General features: G+C 40.7%; 1 protein-coding gene across 1 annotated transcript in view; it reads right to left on the bottom strand.

Annotated features, from left to right (window-relative positions):
- EBF2 (EBF transcription factor 2) overlaps positions 1-22,168 on the bottom strand; it is a 221,448-nt gene that overhangs the window by 14,580 nt on the left and 184,700 nt on the right. The window contains exons 11-14 of the mRNA XM_055578771.1: positions 11,593-11,681; positions 9,599-9,664; positions 8,780-8,957; positions 6,354-6,539 (exon numbers count right to left, since the gene is read on the bottom strand). Coding sequence (XP_055434746.1) covers positions 6,354-6,539; positions 8,780-8,957; positions 9,599-9,664; positions 11,593-11,681 — 519 coding nt within the window. The remainder of the gene's footprint in view (positions 1-6,353; positions 6,540-8,779; positions 8,958-9,598; positions 9,665-11,592; positions 11,682-22,168) is intronic.

Genomic DNA, 22,168 nt, shown 5'->3' on the forward strand with positions numbered 1-22,168 from the left:
TTACTAAAGCCTGCGCTCTAGAGCCCGTGGTCCACAGCAAGAGAAGTCACTGCAATGAGAAGCCTGTGCCCCACAACTAGAGAGTAGCCCCTGCTCATCACAACTAGAGGAAGCCCAAGCAGCAGCACAGACCCAATGCAGCAAAATAAATGAATAAATATTTTTAAATAATAATACAATAAAAGCTATCATCATCTGTGTTCTAAATGTTCTACATAATCATTTAATACTCTACAATAGAAAAAATGTCTTGATATTTATTTTTGAAAATATGAAAACCCTGAGGCCTGGGGCACAGTCCAAGACTATGTATGTAAGTGAAGTAAGAGTCCCTGTGGAGCTCAAAATGGGTGCTCTGTGATGACCTAGAGGAGTGGGATGGGGTGAGACTTGAGAAGGAGTTTCAAGAGGTAAGGGGACATGTATATACTGATGGCTGATTCATGTTGATGTATGGCAGAAACCAACACGAAATTGTAAAGCAATTTATCCTCCAATTAAAAATACATGCAAAAATTAATGGATTTCATTAGGTGTTCTATTAATTCAGAAAGCTTTTTATAATTAAAATGGTTACCATTCTAAAAAAAAATAATAATAAAAAAAATTAAAAAAAGAATCCCTGTGGACAGGTTGGATTCTGTCTGTATGGATCCTGTTTCAAACTTGGCACTGCTTGGTAACTATTCAACTTTGGAAGAAGTGGTTCCCTTGGGAGTTGCAAGCTTGCTGAGTAGAACATCTTTGGGGACACCAGTATGTACCGTTTTAGGAAAGTTGATCATGCATACTTGAAAATTTCTCTGGACACCTCTCTTTGCGGATAGAGACCAAAGGAAAGGCCAGTGCTTCTGGCCCAGAAATCTCTTGTGAACATGGGGAGTTCAGGAAAAACCACTTTTCTGCTTCTTAGGATTGATTGGCTCACACGGTTCCAGCTGGAACTCACGGGGCACACATCCTTCTTTGCATCGAGCCATTGCATCTGTTGGCGTGAAGGGGTCTGTCAGCATTTCATTATAAGCCCCTATTGTCAGGGGTTTAGAATTCAGCCATAAAAACTTGCACTGAGCTGGAACTTGGCACACACCACTACCGCCAGGAAGTGAAGTTTGTATGTGAAATTGAAAAAACATCTGTTTGGCCATTTTTGAAGTGGTGTGAGAGCAAAAGCAGTGAAGATGCAGGGTTTTGATACACTGCATTGGCCACAAAAGCAAGTCAACTTGACCAAGAGGCTTGACTTTATTTCTGTTTTAACGTCTCTGGCAAGTGATTGCTCCATGGCACACCCTGGCCACATCAGACTAGTTTGAAAAATAAAATGAAAAATAAGAGAAGGGTGTTATCAGACACAAGCAACTAAACTGATGAAATGGTATCCCCTGAGCCTTTTATTTTCTTTTTGTATTTCCCAGAGAATTTGAGACTTAGGTGGGTAGAAATACAGGTCATGTGCTATTGTAATGGACTCCATGGGGTATTCGGTTTTTTCACAGAATGGAATTTTATTGTAATAGAATGAATTGTTTGGAATCCCATTCCAAGTCTGCAATTCCTTCAGACCTTCCCTCGAAAAAGGAAGGTGAAAGGGGGTCTCACAGACCCAGTAGGAAATACAAGAGGACCTTATCTAATATGTTTCCCTCCCTCTGGGCAGGGAGCCTTCCTCTTTCTATTTGTGGATGCTGTCTTGTTTTAATGGGTGATTTGAAGACTTGGGGTGTTACTATTTTCTTGTAGCAGTGGGATTGAGTGATCAAGAAAGGACAGTGAATGAAGTTGTCACTGGCTGGGATGGGAAGGGTCCCTTCCTATTGAATGAATTATCTAGTAAGAAACATCATACCATCAACATCTGATGGGCAATTTTATTCATCCATTCACTCTCTCTCTCTCTCTCTCTCTCTCTCTGTCCATCCACACCCCACCCACCCCTTCCTGTCTTACTTTCCTCTTTCTCCCTCCCTCATTACCACACTTAACCCTACATTGTTATATTAACCTTTTTTTTTTTTTTGGCCATGCCATGCGCATGTGGGATCTTAGTTCCCTGACCAGGGATTGAACCCATGATCCCTGCATTGGGAGCACACAGTCTTAACCACTGGACCACCAGGAAAGTCCCTATATTAGCTATTTTTGATCTACGAAAATGACAGTGTCACATAGTTCAACCTAACATACATATTTTATTCATAAATGTATGGCCATAATGAAATTGCACATTTTGGGACATCAAAAAGAGATAGTTTCCTATGGCTCAGGTCAATAGTATGCTATAAATACATGAAATATCTTTAATATGATTGAATAATTTAAAAACATGATATCTTGGATCTGATGTCACATGTTCTAGCCCCATTTTTTCCGTTTATTGGCCATGAGCCCTTGAGTAAGTCAGTTAATAACCCTTCGTATCTTAGAAGGGAAAATGATGATGATACTAGTAAAGTAAATTATATTAATGAATATAATTATATAAATATGCTAATTATATACACATAATAAATTATTATATCCATGTGTGCATGCTCAGTCACTTCAATTGTGTCTGATTCTTTGCAACCCTATGGACTGTAGCCCACTAGGCTCCACTGTCCATGGGATTCTCCAGGTAAGAATACTGGAGTGGGTTGCCATGTCCTCTGCCAGGGGATCTTCCCAACCCAGGGATCAAACCCATGTCTCTTGCATCTCCTGCATTGCAGGTGGATTCTTTACCACTAGCACCACTTGGGAAGCCCCTTTCATAAGGTTATTGTGAAGATCTGACTGGACTCATGTGTGAGCATGCTTGTTAGGCTGTAAGGTTGAATGTAATTGTAAATTACTTGTACTATTGTGACCGTTATCATGGGACGTTATTTACACAGTGGTTCTTCTGCCCTTGCATCCCTTGTAGGGGCTATTAAGATGTGGTCCCTTCTGCACATGGGGTCCACTCTCCACATGGATGCGTGGGAGAATCTCTCCAAGGTCTCAGCCACTGAAAAATCAAGTTTCTCCTGAGCTTTGACTACTACTATTACTAGTAATGTGTGGACGTAGAATTTTATAACAAATAGTGTTTCTCTCTTTGCCTTACCATCTTGTTAGCCAGGGGTCCCTAATCCCCAGGACCAGTACTGGTCCATGGCCTGTTAGGAACTGGGCTGCACAGCAGGAGATGAGCAACATCAAGGGAGCAAAGCTTCTCTGTATTTACAACTGCTCCCCATCACTTGCCTTATCGCCTGAGCTCTGCCTCCTGTCAGATCAGTGGCGGCATTAGACTCTCATAGGAGTGTGAACCCTAACCCTAAAATCAAAGTGGAATATCCTGAGATTGCTGCAAGATAGAAATAAAGTCCACAATAAGTATAATGTGCTTGGATCAACCCGAAACCATTCCCTGCCCCCCCAGTCCATGGAAAAATTGTCTTCCAAGAAACTGGTCCCTTGTGCCAAAAAATTTGGGGACCACTGTTGTAAGCCTCTGAACCAAGTTAATGACTCCCTTGAACAGACCCAAAGGCATCCACACTAACCCTTGGATTCATCTAATTTTCCTATCCATGTTTTTTTTCTTTTATCCGTTTCTTCTAGTTTCCATTTTATACTTTCATACTGCTCATATGACTATAAATATTCCCCCCATACATTTTTGGAACAAGAGAAGGTAAAAACAAGCAAGGAAATAAATGAAGCAAACAACCATTTGTTTTCCTCAGTCCCTCTGATCTAACTGACCTGGACCATCTGACAGGTCACAGCGCAGAACGCATGTCTGTGAAACGGCCCTTCCACTCCATGTCCTCTGCCTGCCTTTTTGACTGTGGAAAACTTTAATCAAAGAATAAGTTTAATCAGAGAAATGTGGAAACAAAGGAAAATAGAGAACACTAAATAATAATAATGTAGTCATTAAGCATAGTCAAGGACTTTCGGTTCTTTCTCAAGGGCCATAGATAATATTCTGAGCCCTATCCTGTGAACTGTCTTATAGATACTGAAACACCAGGTGGAGAAGTTTACTACGTGATGACCAGACTGTACCCAGGACATGCACTGCCACAATTCTGATAACTGGCCACAGAGAAATGGGAACAAATGGACCCTAGAACTAAAGATTAACTGTACCTGAAACAACCAAGATGATGCTGGTCAGACCACCAGGGACCAATCTGAAGCTGACTTGTCAGAGCTGACTACTGTTTCTAGGTTTAGTCTTGTCCCCCCACCCTGCCCACCTTCTGTCTATAAATGCTCTTGACCCAATGCTTCCCAGTGAGAGGAGGGGTGGTGGAGTCAGCCTTTGGACAGACGTGTGCCACCCTCCCCCAACCCCATCCGGTTGCCGGCATCTGAAAAAAAGCAAATTTTCCTTTCCACCAACCTGGCCTGTTAATTGGCTTCTGAGAGGTGAGCAGCCAGACTCCCCCACACAGTCTTTCAGTAACATCTGCAATAACAAGGGTTTCGTTGTCCTGGAAGAACCAACCTCTGCTACCTCTGCGACTTGTTACTGTATCTTCACCACACAGAGCAGAGTGCTGAGTGTAATGAATCAGATAATCCAGAAATACCTCCTGGGCAAGTGTCCGCAGGGAACCAGAGGCCTTAAAACTAAGAGCAGTGGCCTCCAGACCTGAGCACGTTATGTCCTGAGCTGCACTAGAACTCTCAGAAGAGAGAGCTTAGCTGCACAGAGGACTCTCAGCAGAGCCTTACAATCAGCTGTGGCATTTCACGGACACGCCACTCAATCTTCAGACTCTACAGGACGGCTTATCCTCTGCCCTGAAGTGGTCCCTATCTGGGGTATGAAAAGCATCTTCTCTCAGCCTCCTGGGATGATTCTATAAGGCCCCAGTTTGGCCCCCGGTGCCATGCAAATGAGTTTTCATAACTTCCTAGAACATCTTAGGCTTCCCAGGTGGCACTAGTGGTAAAGAACCTGCCTGCCAATGCAGGAGACATAAAAACCACAAGTTCGATCCCTGGGTCAGGAAGATCCCCTAGAGGGAAAGCATGGCAACCCACTCCGGTGTTCTTGCCTGGAGAATCCCACAGACAGAGAAGCCTGGTGGGCTCCAGTCCATGGGGTCACCAAGAGTTGGACACGACTGAAGCAACTTAGCATGCACACAGTACATCTAGCTTGCAGTTAATTCACAGATAAGGACTAAGAGCTTCTGCCTCCATATATTTCGCAGTCAAGTTCCATCTCTCTGGAGGTACATAAGGGAGGTAAGAGCCATGTAGCAAAGTGAGAAGGGAGATGATGTGCTACACAGAAAAACTGAAGCTATCTGCTCTGTCCAGATTCTTGCCTTGCTATATCCTAGCTATGTGATCTTGGGTAAGTCAGTTAACTGCTGGGTACCTAAACTTCCTTGTCGATGACAAGAAGGTAATACTGACCTCAGAGAGTTCTTGTGAAGATTAAATAAAACACTATATCTGAAAGTGCCTAAGGAAGAAGGACTTCCCTGGTGGTCCAGTGGCTAAGACTCCATGGCCCCAATGGAGGGGGCCCAGGTTCAATGACCCCTGGTCAAGGAACTGAAGATCTTGTGTGCCACAGCTAAGACCTGGCATGGCCAAATAAATTTTTTTAAAGTATACAGGTTCGATACAGGATCCTTGGGGCTGGTGCACTGGGATGACCCGGAGGGATGGTACAGGGAAGGAGCGGGGAGGGGGTTCAGGATGGGGAACACATGTATACCTATGGTGGATTCATGTTGATGTGTGGCAGAACCAATACAATATTGTAAAGTAACTAGCCTCCAATTAAAATAAATAAATATAAATTAAAATATATATATATATAAAATTTTTAAAAAAGCATACAGCATGTTAACTGAAATGGAGTCTTAATTCCTCATTCCCATCCACACAAATCACATCTATTGCTCCTCTGTAAAAAGGGAATAAATAGTTTCACTCCTTTTCTTTCTCTTGAAAGGCTTTGAGTAAGTGGTGCTAGTGGTAAAGAACCCTCTGCCAAAGCAGGAGATCCAGGTTCAATCCTTGCATTGGGAAGATCCTCTAGAAGGGAGCATGGCAACCCACTCTAGTATTCTTGCCTAGAGAATCCCATGGACAGAGGAGCCTGGTGGGCTACAGTCCATGGGATCACAAAGAGATATGACTGAAGCGACTTAGCGACATAGCACAGCACAAACCAATAAGCCCAAGTCCACTAAAGGAGACGTACAAATGGCAGGAAGGATGTTTCATCAGGAAATTGGACCCCGCCTCCGTGAGTCTAAAATGCAGATATGCTACTGTCTCTTAAAAGGCTAAACAGTAAAACCCAGGGACAGAGAGGCAGGGAAAGCTGGCCTGAGGAACAAGGCACTTACTTCCATAAGGGGAGCCGGTGGGGGAGCCGTTGAGAAATCCCGGTGACCCTGGAACACCCAGGTTGGCCATGGGGACGTTGCTGTAGCCATTCATGCTGTTACTGGAGGTGCTGTAGTTAGACTGCTGGGGGGTGGAGCTGGAAGAATAGCCCCGTGGAGAGATGCTGCTCGTGTTGCGGATGTATCCTGGACAACAAAGAAAAGCCCAGATAAATGAGCCTGTATGCGCAGGTGCATTCACACACACAGCAGAGACCAAATATGGCGGCGTAGGTGCACAAAGCTCCTAGTCTATAGAATTCCACCAGGCTGACAGTGGGCTGCAGGGGGAAGTCTGCAGTTCGTCTTCATACTTGTCATACCTTCCTATCTCGTCCCCATTCTGCACAAAACCTTCCTCCTCTTTCCCATTTGCAGTCAACATCTCCAACTCACACTAAGGAGTGGTTGACTAAGGGGCAGTGTGCAGTGACATCTCCCAAATCATATCTCATGTAACACTAAAGCCCCCTGAGATACTTGATGGGTGTCACTGAGAAAAGCATTCTCTGGTCAAATGAAGCTTGGAAGATGGTGCATACTGTGGCCATTCATTGAAGATTCATACATGGTGCTGAAGTTCCAATAATTTGGCCACCTGATGCAAAAAGCTGACTCACTGGAAAAGACTCTGATGCTTGGAAAGATTGAAGGCAAAAGGAGATGGGGGTGGGAGAGATGAGACGGTTAGATAGCATCACCAACTCAATGGACATGAATTTGAGCAAACTCCAGGAGACAGTGAAGAATAGAGAGCCTGTTATGCTGCAGTCCATGGGGTTACAAAGAGTTGGCTATGACTTAGGGACTGAGCAACAACAGAGAATAAATAAACTGGTTTAACTTTGCTAACCTAGTGTTTCCCAAATTTCACGCACCAGAGCGTCTTTTCTGGGTGTGGTAAGGAAAGGCATTCTAGTAACATCGCAAGGGCCACTAGCATTCTACTGATCACAGCTATAGAAGTTTGAAGTTGTTACCGTGCCCTGTTGGGTGAGGTGGGGAGTGTTTTCAAAATGCATTGACAAGTTCATCTAAATGGGCTGTCCTTTGACCAAAGACTTGGAAGCATCAGCAATGGAATGCAAAGGAGAGCCAGTCCATAAGCGGAATTGCTTCTGCCCATATTTCTGAAACCCTAGCAGAGACATCACCTAATCTAGCCTGAACTAACCCATGTTGGATAACTGTCTCTAAAGGTATTAAAGAAATGACACAAATTTGGGGGGACAAAAGGTAATAATGTCCCACCCACATTTCTGTAAGAAGAACTTGCCCTAGGCATGAGAGTGAGGAATTCCCTTGTAATGGATGAATAAAATTAGAAATAAAATAATCCCAAGATTAGGGATATCAGCAGAAACATTTACTCCTTTTAAAAAATGACTTATGATAAATGTAGCACCTTAATGAAATCAATCTCAGTGACTAAAATCTTTACACAATATGTTTTATATATGAAAGCACAGTTAGCTGTGTTGCTGTCTATATATATTTGTATGTATGTATGTGTGCGCTCAGCCACTAAGTTGTGTCTGACTCTTTGTGACCCCATGGACTGAAGCTTCCAGGCTCCTTTTTCCATGGAATTTCCCAGGCAAAAATACTGGAGTTGGTTGCCATTTCCTCCTCCAGGGATCTTTCCCAACCCAGGAGTCGAACCTGCATCTCCTACATCTCCTACATTGGCAGGCGGATTCTTTACCACTGAGCCACCTGAGTTTCCCATATATTTGCATACATTTGTATATATTCATATATGAGATAATATACAAACAGAGGTTACCAAACAAATATAAGCCATCCACCCTTGGTACTAGTAATTTCAGTGCAGGTAACAATAATGGCAATAACTCTGCTTCTTTCCGTTATTCACTTTGATGATTACAATAACAGAAGTGTACATTTTATTCAAATAATACCTGTACATCTGTCTGCAGTAAGCCTAAACTCTTCTAATTTCATAATACTTCATCGTATCTTTAAATATTTCCATTGAAGGATTCTACCTGGTACTTAAAAAATTGAAAATCTAACAATACATCTAATGTTGAGATAATCCAATGACTGCATTGCTTATCTAGGACACATTTTTTTTTTTTTTTGAGTTGTGAGACAAGCAAAGTGTTTATTAGGAGGAAAACAAGTATGGACAGACACAAAGGCGGGCTCAGAGAGAGAGTTGCACCCCCTCTGGTACTTTGAATCACTTTGATGGAGCATTTTTTCTGGGTTTCCTTCAGGCAATCATTTTGATTTGCCTGGTTGTGAGTAGGACACCCTCTTTTCATGACATAAGAATCAAACGTTCACTTCTTTCAACTTCAGCAGAGCCAATCTTTTAAATGCATAAGATGTCTGTATTTTGAGTCTGAGAAAGGAAGTACCTTGATTGTTTCCCTGTGTTGACTCTGAGATGCTGACCCCGAGCTGGCTGCCATATGAATTGATGCCCATCATGCCACTGTGAGCCGGGGAGCTGGAGAGAGCTGGGATCTGGCTGGGATTCCTGGGGACACTGTAGAGGGCTTCAGCGATGTCCGCAGCTCGCTTCAAAATGATGTCCTACAAAATGGCAGGTGGAGGTGAATGTTTGTATTGAGCAATAGGTGTCAAACTAGACTCAATATTTTGTAATAACCTGGAAGGAAAAATAATCTGAAAAAAGATATATATGTGTGTGTATACCTGAATCACTTTTCTGTACACCTAAAACTAACACAACATTGTAAATCAGCTGTGCTGGCAGGTGTGTGTTCAGTTGTGTCCAGCTCTTTCTGACCCCATGGACTGTAGCCCACCAGGCTCCTCTGTCAAGGGATTTCCCAGGCAAGAATACTGGAGTGGGTTGCCATACTCTCCTGCAGGGGATCTTCACCACCCAGGGATTGAACCCATGTCTCCCGTGTCTCCTGCACCGGCAGGTGGATTCTTTACCATTTGAGCTATCAAGTGAGGAATTGGGCTTAATCAACTACATAAACTATGTGAAAAAGCGAGTTGCTCAGTTGTGTCTGACTCTTTACAACACTTTGCAACCCGCCAGGCTCTTCTGTCCAAGGAATTCTCTAGGCGAGAATACTGGAGTAGGTAGCCCTTCCCTTTTCCAGAGGATCTTCCCAGCCCAGGATCAGTATACTTCAATTAAAACAAAAAAGAAAAGAAAAGAATCAATCTCAAGAGAGTGTGAGATGTGAACTTCTAACCTGGTTATTGTGTGGTGTTCCATAGAGCGCCTCCACCAGATCTGCAGCTCTTTTCAATAGCATTTCCTGGAAAAAGCAAAAAAAGCTGGGTATCAGCAAAGGTAAAACCTCAACTGGCCAGCACAAAGGAAAATTACCTACAAAAATCAAAAGTCCAGGTATCCCCCTAAAGTGTAAGTCACTAGCCACGATGTCTTCTATTCGCTTTGACAGGTAGAAAATAAATAATTACACATATAAACTCCTCTATAAATATGTATCTGCATGAAATTCATCTCACTGAAAAGGCTCCATAAAGAGCTGGGCTACCAAGACAAAAAGCAACCAGATTAAGGGTGGAGTCGGTTAACATTAGTAATGTCATGGGCATTCCATTAAAAACTACTTTCAGACTATTACATTAAAAAAAACCTGGTACTCTAATTAACCAAATATTCTCAAATTGATTGATTGGCCTGAGTCGAACCGCTTGCCAAGGAGTTGTCCAGAGTCCTGAAATGATCTTGGCAATGCCTTCTGCAAAATTTTACTCTAATAAAGATGAATTCTTTCAATAATATTTCCCCCTGTTCACTTTAACCAGAGAGAATTAGTAATCAGTAATCCCTTTCCTCTCATTGTGTCTTTTCCACCTCCTGTTTTTAACAGCCTTTTAAATTGCTATTAACCTACTTTCCAGATATCATCTAATTTAATGGGGGGGCTGGGGATTTTTCTGAGAGGAAAATAAAGGTGCAATGGAGCAGCAACTGCAGTACTTGAATTTCACTCACTACAAAAAAGAGAAGATGGAATTTTGTAATGTTTGTGCTTAAAGGGCAAATGTAAATGTTGAAACTTCATAATTTCTCATTAATCAATACCCAATAAACTGATGTGATTTTAAATAAAGAAAGTGAAAATATTGGGCCAGATATACAATAGAATTTTTGCAAGCAAGTTCATTTAAAAGGGATACATTTCATAGAAATTTGTTAATATATGGGTGTTTTTCACTTCCATGAATATCTGTGTATGTACTGGGCCCTCAGTGAATACTTGATTGTGGATTAATATGTCCCTGTAATTATGGGCAAATAAAATTACATTTAAATAAAAATGAATGGGAACTTACACTTTCAGACAATTATTCAATTATTTATTTTTCATGAAGTTGGCAGTGTTTCATAAGTTGAATACTCACAGGTCCAAATTTTCAGATTTCGTATTTGCTCAGAGATTCATCATAACATATTCCATAGTTAGTAGATATTTTATGAGCATCTTGTACCTCAAGCTTAGCCCAATTTCAAGGCCTAATTTAATTTTTATTATATTTTATTTAACCCAATACATGCAAAATATTATCATTTCAACATGTAATTAATGAGACAGATTGTATTCTTTTTTTTTCATACTAAGTCTTTTCAATCTGGTGCGTGTTTTATAGTACATCTCAATTTGGACTAGCTTCATCTTATAGGCCCAACAGCCCAGCAAGCCGGGAGTTACTGTATTGGACGTTGAAAGTGTAGTTTCTCTTGTAAAAAACATTATATAGTAATATTATAATATTTATAGAGTATACACCTCCAGAAATTATATGCTCCTTTATTTACTGATTCCCCCCAGCTTTTTTGAGATATTATTGACATACAACATGTGTAAGTTGATGCTACAAAGCATGATGATTTGAGCCACATGTATACTGTGAAATGATTACTACAATAATGTTAGTTACCACCTCCATCCCCTTCACAGTAATTACCTTTTTTGTTTTCATTTTGTGGTGATAATTGTTAAGACCTATTCAAGTATACAATATAGGATTATTAACTATAGTTACCATGGTGTACATTAGATCCCCAGAAATCACTCATCTTAGAACTGAAAGTTTGTATGTCGGACAAGGGATGCCTAACTTAATTTTAAAGAGACCTAAGTCTCTAGGTTTATCTAAGTTTACTGAAATTTTACAAGAAGGTTTTCACATGTCATTTTCCAAAGTGTATTACCTTAGCTAATCTCTCAGGATCTCCAGGATGTCTTGGGATGACCTTCTGCAGTCTCTGAAAGCCATAGTCTATGGTGGGTTCATTTAATGCTGAAAAACAAAAGTCCTCTTCTTGAGGATGTAAACTGGCCATAGAGCAAGGTATCTGGTTAAGTCTGCTATGGATAATAGAAAGGTTCCAATATTATCTTTCTAAGAATTGACACAGTTGTTGTTTCAATAAACTAAGGATTTTTGCTATTGACATTGGTTAATTCACATTTATAAGTTTAGAATTAATAGTAATTTAGTCATTAGAATGATGTCTCCAAATGTCAAGATTATTATAATTACTTTATCATTTCTGCCTTCAGTGCACACACTTATCATTCTTTGCTCACTCTCAACTACTCAGAAACATTTCACAATCGATCATATCCCATCCCAGTTTCTTCTGAATACAATAAAGTATTAATACCTTTCCATGCAATGGCACCCCACTCCAGTACTTTTGCCTGGAAAAATCCCATGGACGGAGGAGCCTGGTAGGCTGCAGCCCATGGGGTCGCTAGAGTCAGACACGGCTAAGCGACTTCACTTTCACTTTTCACTTTCATGCATTGGAGAAGGAAATGGCAACCCACTCCAGTATTCTTGCCTGGAGGATCCCAGGGACAGGGGAGCCTGGTGGGCTGCTGTGTATGGGGTCGCACAGAGTCAGACACGACTGAAGCGACTTAGCAGCAGCCGCATGCCTTTCCTTTCTTCCCTCCTTGCCTTTTCCCCAATGTCTCATCATCTAGTAATTCTTCTCCTAAATATCACTTTTTCTTAATTATGTTCTTAGATATTTATATTTATACATCTATAAATCTTTCTGTGAGTTTACAAAACTCTGTTCTTATGCATAATATGATTCCAGAATTTTCAATTATATTATGTTACACATACATTCACTTCATGTCAGGCTCCATCAGATACTGCAAGTTCCATAAGAGCAGAACTCACACGTTCTTTGCTCCTGTGTTCTCACTGTTAGAGACAGTGCCTGGCACATAGTTGGCACTTACTGTCAGCAATTGTGAAATGAGTGATACAGTGAATGAATGAATGAAGGACTTATTTCAACACTTCTACTATGCTAAAGAGTTTTGGAGGACTGATTCCTTTATCCTTTGTCTTTCTTCCTCTCTTTCTTTACTTTTTAAAAGTTTGATATTTGGCAAAACTAATACAATTAGGTAAAATTTAAAAATAAAATAAAATTAAAAAAAAAATAAAACTAAAAAAAAAAAGTTTGGTTGCTTAAATTTTATGGTTTTAAAATTAATACATGATCAAAGTAAAGGAAAAAGATACAAAGGATAAAATAATAATCACCTGCACTCCCATTAGGCAGCAGTAAACACAAGAGGGTGTATTTTCTTTTTAATCTTCCTTTTTGCATATATGTTTTATGAATATTTGTTGCTATCATTTGAATTCTCAAAGCAACACCTTTTATTTAAAGAAATTATTAAAATTTTTAAATATGGAAGGAAAAATAAAATCATCCATAATCTCATAATTTTAGAGATGATCTGGGTTAACATTTTTGTATATATCCTCCAAGATTTAAACACACACACATACTAAAAATTATTCAGAGACATACTATTCACACTGTTACATAACCTACTTTTTATTCATTTAACAATATATCAAACTTTTCCCCAGGTTATTAAATATTCTTTTATAACATTATTTAAAATTCCTGCATATTTTTTCCATGACATGGTCTGTAATTTATTTAAATGGCTTCCTAATGTTTGGTATTTAACATGGTCCTAATTTCTCACTATTATAAAAATCAGAGCAATAATTATCCTTTGTGCATAACTTTGATTATTTCAATTGGAAAATTCCAAGAACTAGAATTACTAGACCAAAAATTATGGTTCAGATTTAAGGCCTTTTACACATACTGTCAGATCACTCCTTAGAAGAATATATAAATTTATACTCCCTCCAGCAGGGCATGTGGTCATTTAAACTTATTTCTTTATTCATCAGTGAGATTGAAGAGTTTTTTCTTATACTTGCTGAACATTTTGATTTCTTCTTTTATGAGCTGCTTATTAATACTTTCTGTACTCTTTTCTTTTGAGAAATAGGCCTTTTTTAACTTGTAAAAACACTTTACATGTTAATGTTTTTAACATTCTATCACCATGTTACAATAACATATCCAAATTTGTTCTTAGGTATTATAGGTAGAAAGACCATCCCAGCCCCAAGATCTGGCAAATACACACACACGTGGGTCAGGGAGTGCTTGCATATACATAACTATAAGTATACGAAATCTTTAGATCTACCAGTAAAATGTGTACTCTCACTATTTAGGTAGCAAGTTTTTTATTTTTTTTGCTATGTATTTCATCGTCTGTCTATTTTATTGTGAATATGATTACTCCCTCATCACATTTTCTATGAGTTTTACTAGCACCTAGAAAAACTTTGGTTTTTATGTGTCTGCTCAGGCAGTGTGTGAAGGGTAGTGTGTGGCAGTATATGGTATAGTCATTAAGCGAATCAGCTTTAGAGTCAAGTGGATCTTGGGTTTGAATCCAGCTCTACCATTAATTTCTGTGAGCTTCTGTTTAAAATCTAGTTCATGGGTTTGCTGTCAAAATTAAATGAAACAGTGTATATCATGTTCCCAGTACAGGTCTTTGCAATAAAAGATTGTAACCAATGGTAACCCCTGACAAATGTGCTTTTTTCCTGTTTATTCTTAGGCTTGAACATTCAGAGCATCTACACTTCATGATCAGCTTGTCTTCTTTTGATAAGTATATTAATTCCATTTAGTTCTCTTAATCTCATCCTTGTATTGGCTGAAACATCCCAAAAAGTATCTGAAAAAAGGATGATAGTGGATATTCTTGCTTTTTGTCCCCCTTTAAACGGGAATGACACACTTTCATACCAAATGTGATATTGGATATTTGAGATAAATATTAGTTATCATTTTTAAAATTTATTTATAAATATTATATATCATGGGCTTCCCTGGTGGCTCAGACAGTAAAGAATCTGCCTGCAATGCAGGAGAACTGGGTTCAGTCCCTGAGTTGGGAAGATCTCCTGGAGAAGGGAATGGATACCCACACCAGTATTCTTGCCTAGAGAATTCCACGGACAAGAGGAGCTTGACAAGCTATAGTCCATGAAGTTGCAAAGAGTTGGACACGACCAAGTGACTAACATTTTCATTTTAGTTATCATGCTTTGATAGGGGCTTTTATCAGAAATTCTTAGAATTTTAGAAAATTACAATCATATGAAATCTCCAGGCTCCTCCCTCCATGGGATTCTCCAGGCAAGAATACTGGAGTGGGTTGCCATTTCCTTCTCCAGGGGATCTTCCCAACCCAGGGATCGAACCTGGGTCTCCCACATTGCAGGCAGACGCTTTAACCTCTGAGCCACCAGGGAAGCCCCCTTAGAATATATTTCTCAATATTTCACAATTAAATGGCAACTCATGGATGCAGTATATAATTTGCTTAGTATATTTCTGAATGCAATTCATTAATATTTTCTTATGATTGCTGGTGTGGGGATGAAATCAATTACATCACTGAGAATGGCACCTGGCACATTCTGAGCCCTCAACAAGCATCTGTTACTGTTATTATTGCTGGTATTTGTGTGCCCATATTAATAACTGGGATACTGTGCATGGTGTATTTGGCTTCTGATTGATTTTTATTTTATACCCACTTTGAAAAATAAATTGAAAAAAAAAAAAGAAAAATAAATTGAGAAGCTTTCTATATTTTATCCTATGTACTATAAAATTTATATAGCATGGGTAGTATCTCTTGACTAAAAGTTAGAAAGAACCCCAGTGAAATTGTTCTTTTCAAAGTCACCAATAACGTCTTAGCCAAACCAAGAGGAACTTTTCCATTCTTACCTTAAACTCAAGTTAGCATTTGACACCACTCTCCTGCTGCCAATATGTCCACTCACTGACTTTCCTGAATGCACATTGCTCTGTTTCACCCCTACCACTCTAGTCATGCCATCTCAGCCTACCTTGAGGACTGCTCTTCCTCTGTCCATCTGATGCTTCTTGTTGCCAAGGCAACAAGAAATGCTGATGTTTCTTGTGGCCAAGGCAGTCTTCTTCTTGCCTATACCTTCTTCCTCAGCAACCTCATGAGTGCCTACATGATTCCATGTCAAGCTACATCCTGTCACAAATCTTTATCTGCAGTTCAGGTAACTTGCCCAAGAGTCAGCCTTATTTTTCCAAGTACTGGCTGGAAATGTCCACATGGATGGCCCATAGACTCCTCCCATTCAAGATACTGCAGTCTCATGCTACTGACACCACATAGCCATCAGCCATCAAAAGGTCATGCATTTCAGGCTTCCCTGGTGGCTCAGTGGTAAAGAATCCACCTGCCAATGCAAGAGGCACAGGTTCAATCCCTCATCTGGGAAGATCCCACATGCTGCAGAACAACTAAGCCTGTGCACCACAACTATTGAGCCTGTGCTCTGGAGCCTGGGAGCTGCAACTACTGAGCCCATGTGCCACAGTTACTGAAGCCTGTACGCCCTAGAGCCCATCCTCTGCAACAAGAGAAGCCACCGCAATGAGACGTTCACGCACTTCAACCAGAGAGTAGCCCCCACTCACCGCAACTAGAGAAAAGCCCGTGCAGCAATGAAAACCCAGAACAGCCAAAAACAAAATATAATACATAAAATTATTTTTTAAAAAGAAATCATGCATTTCATTAAGGTTTTAAATGTTTTAGCATAAATTTTATTATAGTATTTGCTTAAAATCTCTAATCTCCTATTTATGACTCTCCACACGGTAACCCCACCACCGACACCAACTTTGTTACACTTTCTGAACAGTCCTATATCTAATTTTGTCTTCCTTTAGTTCCAAAGAGAATATCCTAAGATTTCTAGGTGATTGAGTATTAAATTGTTAATTATTTATTCTAATTAATTGCACTGGATTAAAAAAGGTGGTGTATAGAATATCTGCCTTTTGGAATTTATTAAGTTTTTTTGTGAATTCATATTAGTCTTGTCTGTGTTCCATGGGAAATGCTTTAAATGTATTATTTAATATATCTTTTTGATCATATTATTTAACATATTTTCTACATAATTGCTGCTATAAATTTACCCTTCCACATGCTCCTTGTATGTCTAATAGGTTTTTAATGTATATATATTTTCTCTAGTGACTAGGAAGATGAACACTCTATTTTAATTTAGAATAGTACCTCTGACTTTCTCTGAAAATATTTTGCTTTTCCTAATTGCTTGAGTCTATGGAGCCCCTCCACATATACAAAATGTTGCTTACCTTTAATTCCTTCACCTCATTCTGTCTACCTTTACATTTTTGTTGATGGTTTATCCTCCTCAGCTAATATTCCTATTACTAGATTTTCTGTGATCTGTCTCTTTTAGACATTAATTTCCATATTTCTGTTAAACCATGTCCTCATATTAACAATAATTCAGATACTGTATGTTTAACCACTTTTTCTGCTAACCAGTGGTCCTGTGGAACCATAACTTTTCCATTCTTGACTGATCCAGTTCTCCAGAAGTCAGGTTATTTTAGCATGAATAAGAATCAAATTCTGTTGGGGCCCTTGAAATAAGAGAATATCTTTCTGTCTTCCTCACACATTAATGACACTTTCTCTGGACACAGAATTGTTGAGTATTCTCTTTGAATTCTAGATCAAGTTTTTGCTGTGTCACTTGTCCTCACTCTGAGGGGGGCACCTGGGAGGTTTTGTCAGGGTTCTCCCTGATTTCCTGGCTCGCCTCATCTGTTCCCATGAGCAGAATGTCACATCCTCCAACACAACCCTGCCTGCATGCAGAGGGACACAGAATCTCTGGCATCATGATGAGACCAGTTTAGCTTCACACACAAATACCAGGTCTCCCTTAGTTTTATGCTTTCTTGAAAATCTCCTTCAATAAATTGTGGATGGGGGCCAATTAAACACTTGTACTCATGTAACCGGGGCTTCCCAGGCGGCACTAGTGGTAAAGAACCTGCCTGCCAATGCAGGAGACAGAAGAGACACAGGTTGATCCCTGGGTCCAGAAGACCCCCTGGAGGAGGGCACGACAACCCACTCCAGTTTTCTTGCCTGGAGAATCCCATGAACAGAGGAGCCTGGCGGGCTACAGTCCATAGGGTTGCAAAAGAGTCAGACACGACCGAAGCAACTGAGCACAGACATACGCACTCATATTACCATCTCACCCAGAAACACATGTAAGAATAGCTGTGGGTGTAATTGAATTATTCCATAAACTGTTTTTTCCCTGCTTAACACTATAATGTCAGCAATTTCTGAAGACTTTTTCTTTAATAATAGGATTTTTAGTGGCCATAATATTCAACAATGAGAATTGTTATGATAGCTGTTAGAATGTACTGAAGGCTTACTATGTTACAGGCATTATGCTAATGCCTTTTACATATATTAGCTCATTTAATCCTCATTACAACCCTATAACATGCATTTTATCCCTATTTTAAATGCAGCTCCAAGGTGGTGCTAGTGGTAAAGAATCCACCTGCCAATACAGGAGACACGGGTTCGATCCCTGGCCTGGGAAGATCCCCTAGAGAAGGGAATGGCAACCCTCTCCAGTGTTCTTGCCTGGAGAATTCCAAGGACAGAGTAACCTGGTGAGCTACAGTCCATGGGGTCGCAAAGAGTCAGACATGACTGAGCAGCTAACAACAACAGCATGCTTACACCACACTGACCCTAAAGTAAGGGAACAACCCATAAGATAGAGAATCTAGCCACCCCCAACCAAGGTCCCACTGTCTCCATGACTGTCCTTGTCCCTTCCCTCCCATCTTCATTGTTACCAAATTCTCGCCCCATCTCAGTGAAGCCCTAGAGGTCTATCCTCAGCCTGCCACTAATATCCTTATTCCTAGGTCCTTCCTGCTGCTCACAGAGTAATCTGCAAAAGCTGAGCTCTAATTAGCACACAGAATGCTTTCTCTTTCATAGACTCTATTTTTATATAACTTTATTTATTTATTTTTGGCTGTGCTGGGTCTTCGTTGCTGCATGGGCTTTTCTCTAGTTGTGGCGAGCAGGGGCTACTCTCCAGTTGTGGTACTCAGGCTTCTCATTGTGGTGACTTCTCTTGTTTCAGAGCACAGGCTGGAGGGCACGAGGGCTTTGGTAGTTGCGGCTCCCGGGCTCTAGAGCACAGGCTCAGTAACTGTGGCACACAGGCTTAGTTACCCCGAGGTGTGTGGGATCCTCCTGGACCAGGAATTGAACCTGCATCTCCTGCATTGGCAGGCAAGTTCTTTACCACTGAGCCACCAGGGAAGCCCTCTCTTTTGTAAACTTTATCACACAGTTGTACCCACCAGGGTACAACTACCAGGACACCAGGGTGATGTCTGGTTTATCTCATCTGCCCGCTTGTCCAGGCTTCTCATCTACATCAGAAGCAGCAGGTGCTCCTGACCACATGGAGTTAGCAATTCACATTTTAAGCTGATGAAGCAAAATAGACATACTCATCTCTTTCTCATGTTGAGTGTTTTCTGGAGGCCCCTGCCAGACTTCCTAGGCATATGCTATGGATGGGTTCTGTGTGTATCCAAGATGAGAAAGATGGTGAAATACACTGTCGTGTTTATCTATATGGACAGGGAATAATCACACGGATGTGTGTGTGAGCACACACACAGCATGCCACTTTAGTGAAATTTTGAAGTAAAAATCATGAAGCCCAAACTGTTTAGTCAACACCGAAGTGTAAGAAGAAAAATCAGTCAATCCCTCAAGAGTTCAGCCTTCAAAACCTCAGGGTTGGGAACCTCCCTGGTGGTCCAGTGGTTAAGACCATGCCTTCCAATGCAGGGGGTGTGGGTTCGACCCCTGGTCAGGGAACTAAGATCCCACATGCCTCTGGGCCAAAAATCCAAAATAAAAGCCAGAAACAATATTGTAACAAATTCAATAAAGACTTAAAAAATGGTCCACATCTTAAAAAAAAAAATCAGGGTTGCATTGAACAGTTTTTATTCTGGGTCCAAACTCACTTCCCATTGGACCAGTTGTTTTGCATCCTATCACTTCAGCCTCACCTTGAGTCCCAGCTTTCCCTGCTCCCCACCTCCCTGGGTGTTCTCTGACTTTTCAGTCCTGATGTGAGCCAAGTAAACCTCAATTAGCTAATGAGGTGCCCAAGACCAGCCCCAAGACTGTCTCTAAGGGCCAACAGATCATTAACCGCCATCATCAGTGTGAATTTACAGCCTCTGCTACCACATGGAGTGCGGGGGTGGTGTGAAGTCCTGCCAACCTCTTGGCTGAGAGGGACACAGAGAAAAGCTGGCAAGGCAAAAACAGAGTAAATTAAAAATAGGCTTCGATCTATAGGCTCTATTTATCTATGTCTTTCTTTGGTAACATTAACATTAAGGTAAAAGGTCAAATCCCCACTGAAATATAATTTATATTTACCTTTTATTAAATAATTATGGCATGGCATGAAGTTAAATATTACAGAAGCTAATCAAGGGGGAATTCAATAGAGAAAACTCAGACATGAGAATTTCGTCTTTGCTATACATAGAATGTCTTAATCCTCCACTGGGAGTCATCCGGGTTTGCTTAAGGAGTTTAATAATACACATTTCAACTGCCACAGAATTTAAATCCCATTTGGATCAGCCTTGGAAAAACTTTCATCAATACCTTGAGATTTCATAATGTTTCTCCTGAGAGCCTGGATCTTATGTGTCATTTCTCATTTTGATTGCGGGTATAATATATGAGGTTGCTTACATATCTTTGACCCAATGAATAGATATAAACCATAAGCAATGTGTGAAGGGTTTCTTTATAAAGTAAATAGTATTTAACTAAAAATATCTACTGGGAACCACTCATTTAAAAAAAAAACTGGCTGTTGCTCAATATTAATATTCCCAAAGGGTTAGTGAGATGGATAAATTCTATATGATTGGTTTTTTTCCTTAACAGGAGGCATGGAGAGCAGATAATGCTTACCCCAGTTTTTGCCTCTACTTAAGTTTCCCAGAAATAGAGTTTCTTCCCATGGCCAACATGGAAAGGGGACTCCTGGTTAGAATCCTGGTCTACCCTCAACAAAGACAGCATTGACTTTGCAGGCAGGTGGTCATTTCTGCCTTTGACCAGCAAAAGTACTGACCACCAAGATGGCAATAGCAAGGGCTGATCAAGTTCCCTTGCAGAAATTTGAGAGGAGACAAGTAAAATGAGGGGGCAAGGAGATCTGAGTACTCTGTCAGGCTGCGACTCTGGGATATTGATCTCGGTTACAGCTTTCTTCATTAGTAAGTCTTCAGTTGGCACCTAGGATCATCATGGAGCCTACAGATGGCCAATAAGAGGCTGACAAAAGTCTAGAAAGTCTGAGCCTAGTTGTCTGTCTGCATCTGTGTGTATCCATCTGCAGCAGAGGGTCTTCACTTTCATCACAGAGCCCACGGGCCCCTGAGGGGTCCAGGCCATAGAATTAAAGGATCCTTCCAGCCCTGACTCTAAATCTCAACCGTCTCCAATAATTAAATAAAGCAATGGAAAAAGAATCTTGTTCAATAAACCTCAAATCTATGTAATGTGGCTGCCAGGCAAGTACCAGATCAGAAAATGGACTTTGAGATGCACGCACAAGAGAAAACCTGCTTGAAGAACTTCTCTCCATGGATAACCAACAAGGACCTACTGGATACCACATGGAACTCTGTTCACTGTTATGGGGCAGCCTGGATGGGAGGGGGGTTTGGGAGAGAATGGATTCATGATTATGTCCCTTTACTGTTCACCTGAAACTGTTACAACACTGTGAATCAGCTATACCCCAATACAAAATTAAAAGTTAAAAAAAAATAAAAAGAATACCTCTCCATATGGTGCTGATCTAAGACAGTTACTCTCCTTTGACAGGACAGGAAGGCATAAAACCCTTGCTTGGGGAGGAAATTTACATGCATGCAAACTAGCCCCTGCCTTCAAGCCCCCTTTAGGAAGTCTGTTCTGGTCTTCCCCCAGTGAATATGTCTTCAAAGTGCTTTGATCTTATGCATTAATTCCTGTGAGGCTTCCCAAGTGGCGCTAGTGGTAAAGAACCTGCCTGCCAGTGCAGGAGACGTAAGAGAATCAGGTTCGATCCCTGGGTCAGGAAGATCCTCTGGAGGAGGGCATGGCAACCCACTCCAGTACTCTCGCCTGGAGAATCCCATGGACAGAGGAGCCTGGTGGGCTACAGGCCATGGGGTCAAAAAGAGATGGACACAGCTGAAGTGATAATCCACGCATGCACACGTGTATTTATTTCTGTGAGGTCTGCCTTGTTTGTGCTATGATTTTGGTTTCTCTCTCTTGCTCCCAATCCTCCCAATTTTCTCGTCCATTCATCTATCATCTACCTTACTCCTCAGGTGTCCAACATTCAAGGCTATCTGCTCCCAAGGTCAATTTTTTCATAGCATTTGATGGTGTGATAGAGATAAAGCTGTC

This window comes from Bubalus kerabau, chromosome 4 (genome assembly GCF_029407905.1).
Source record: "Bubalus kerabau isolate K-KA32 ecotype Philippines breed swamp buffalo chromosome 4, PCC_UOA_SB_1v2, whole genome shotgun sequence".
Lineage (NCBI taxonomy): Eukaryota > Metazoa > Chordata > Mammalia > Artiodactyla > Bovidae > Bubalus > Bubalus kerabau.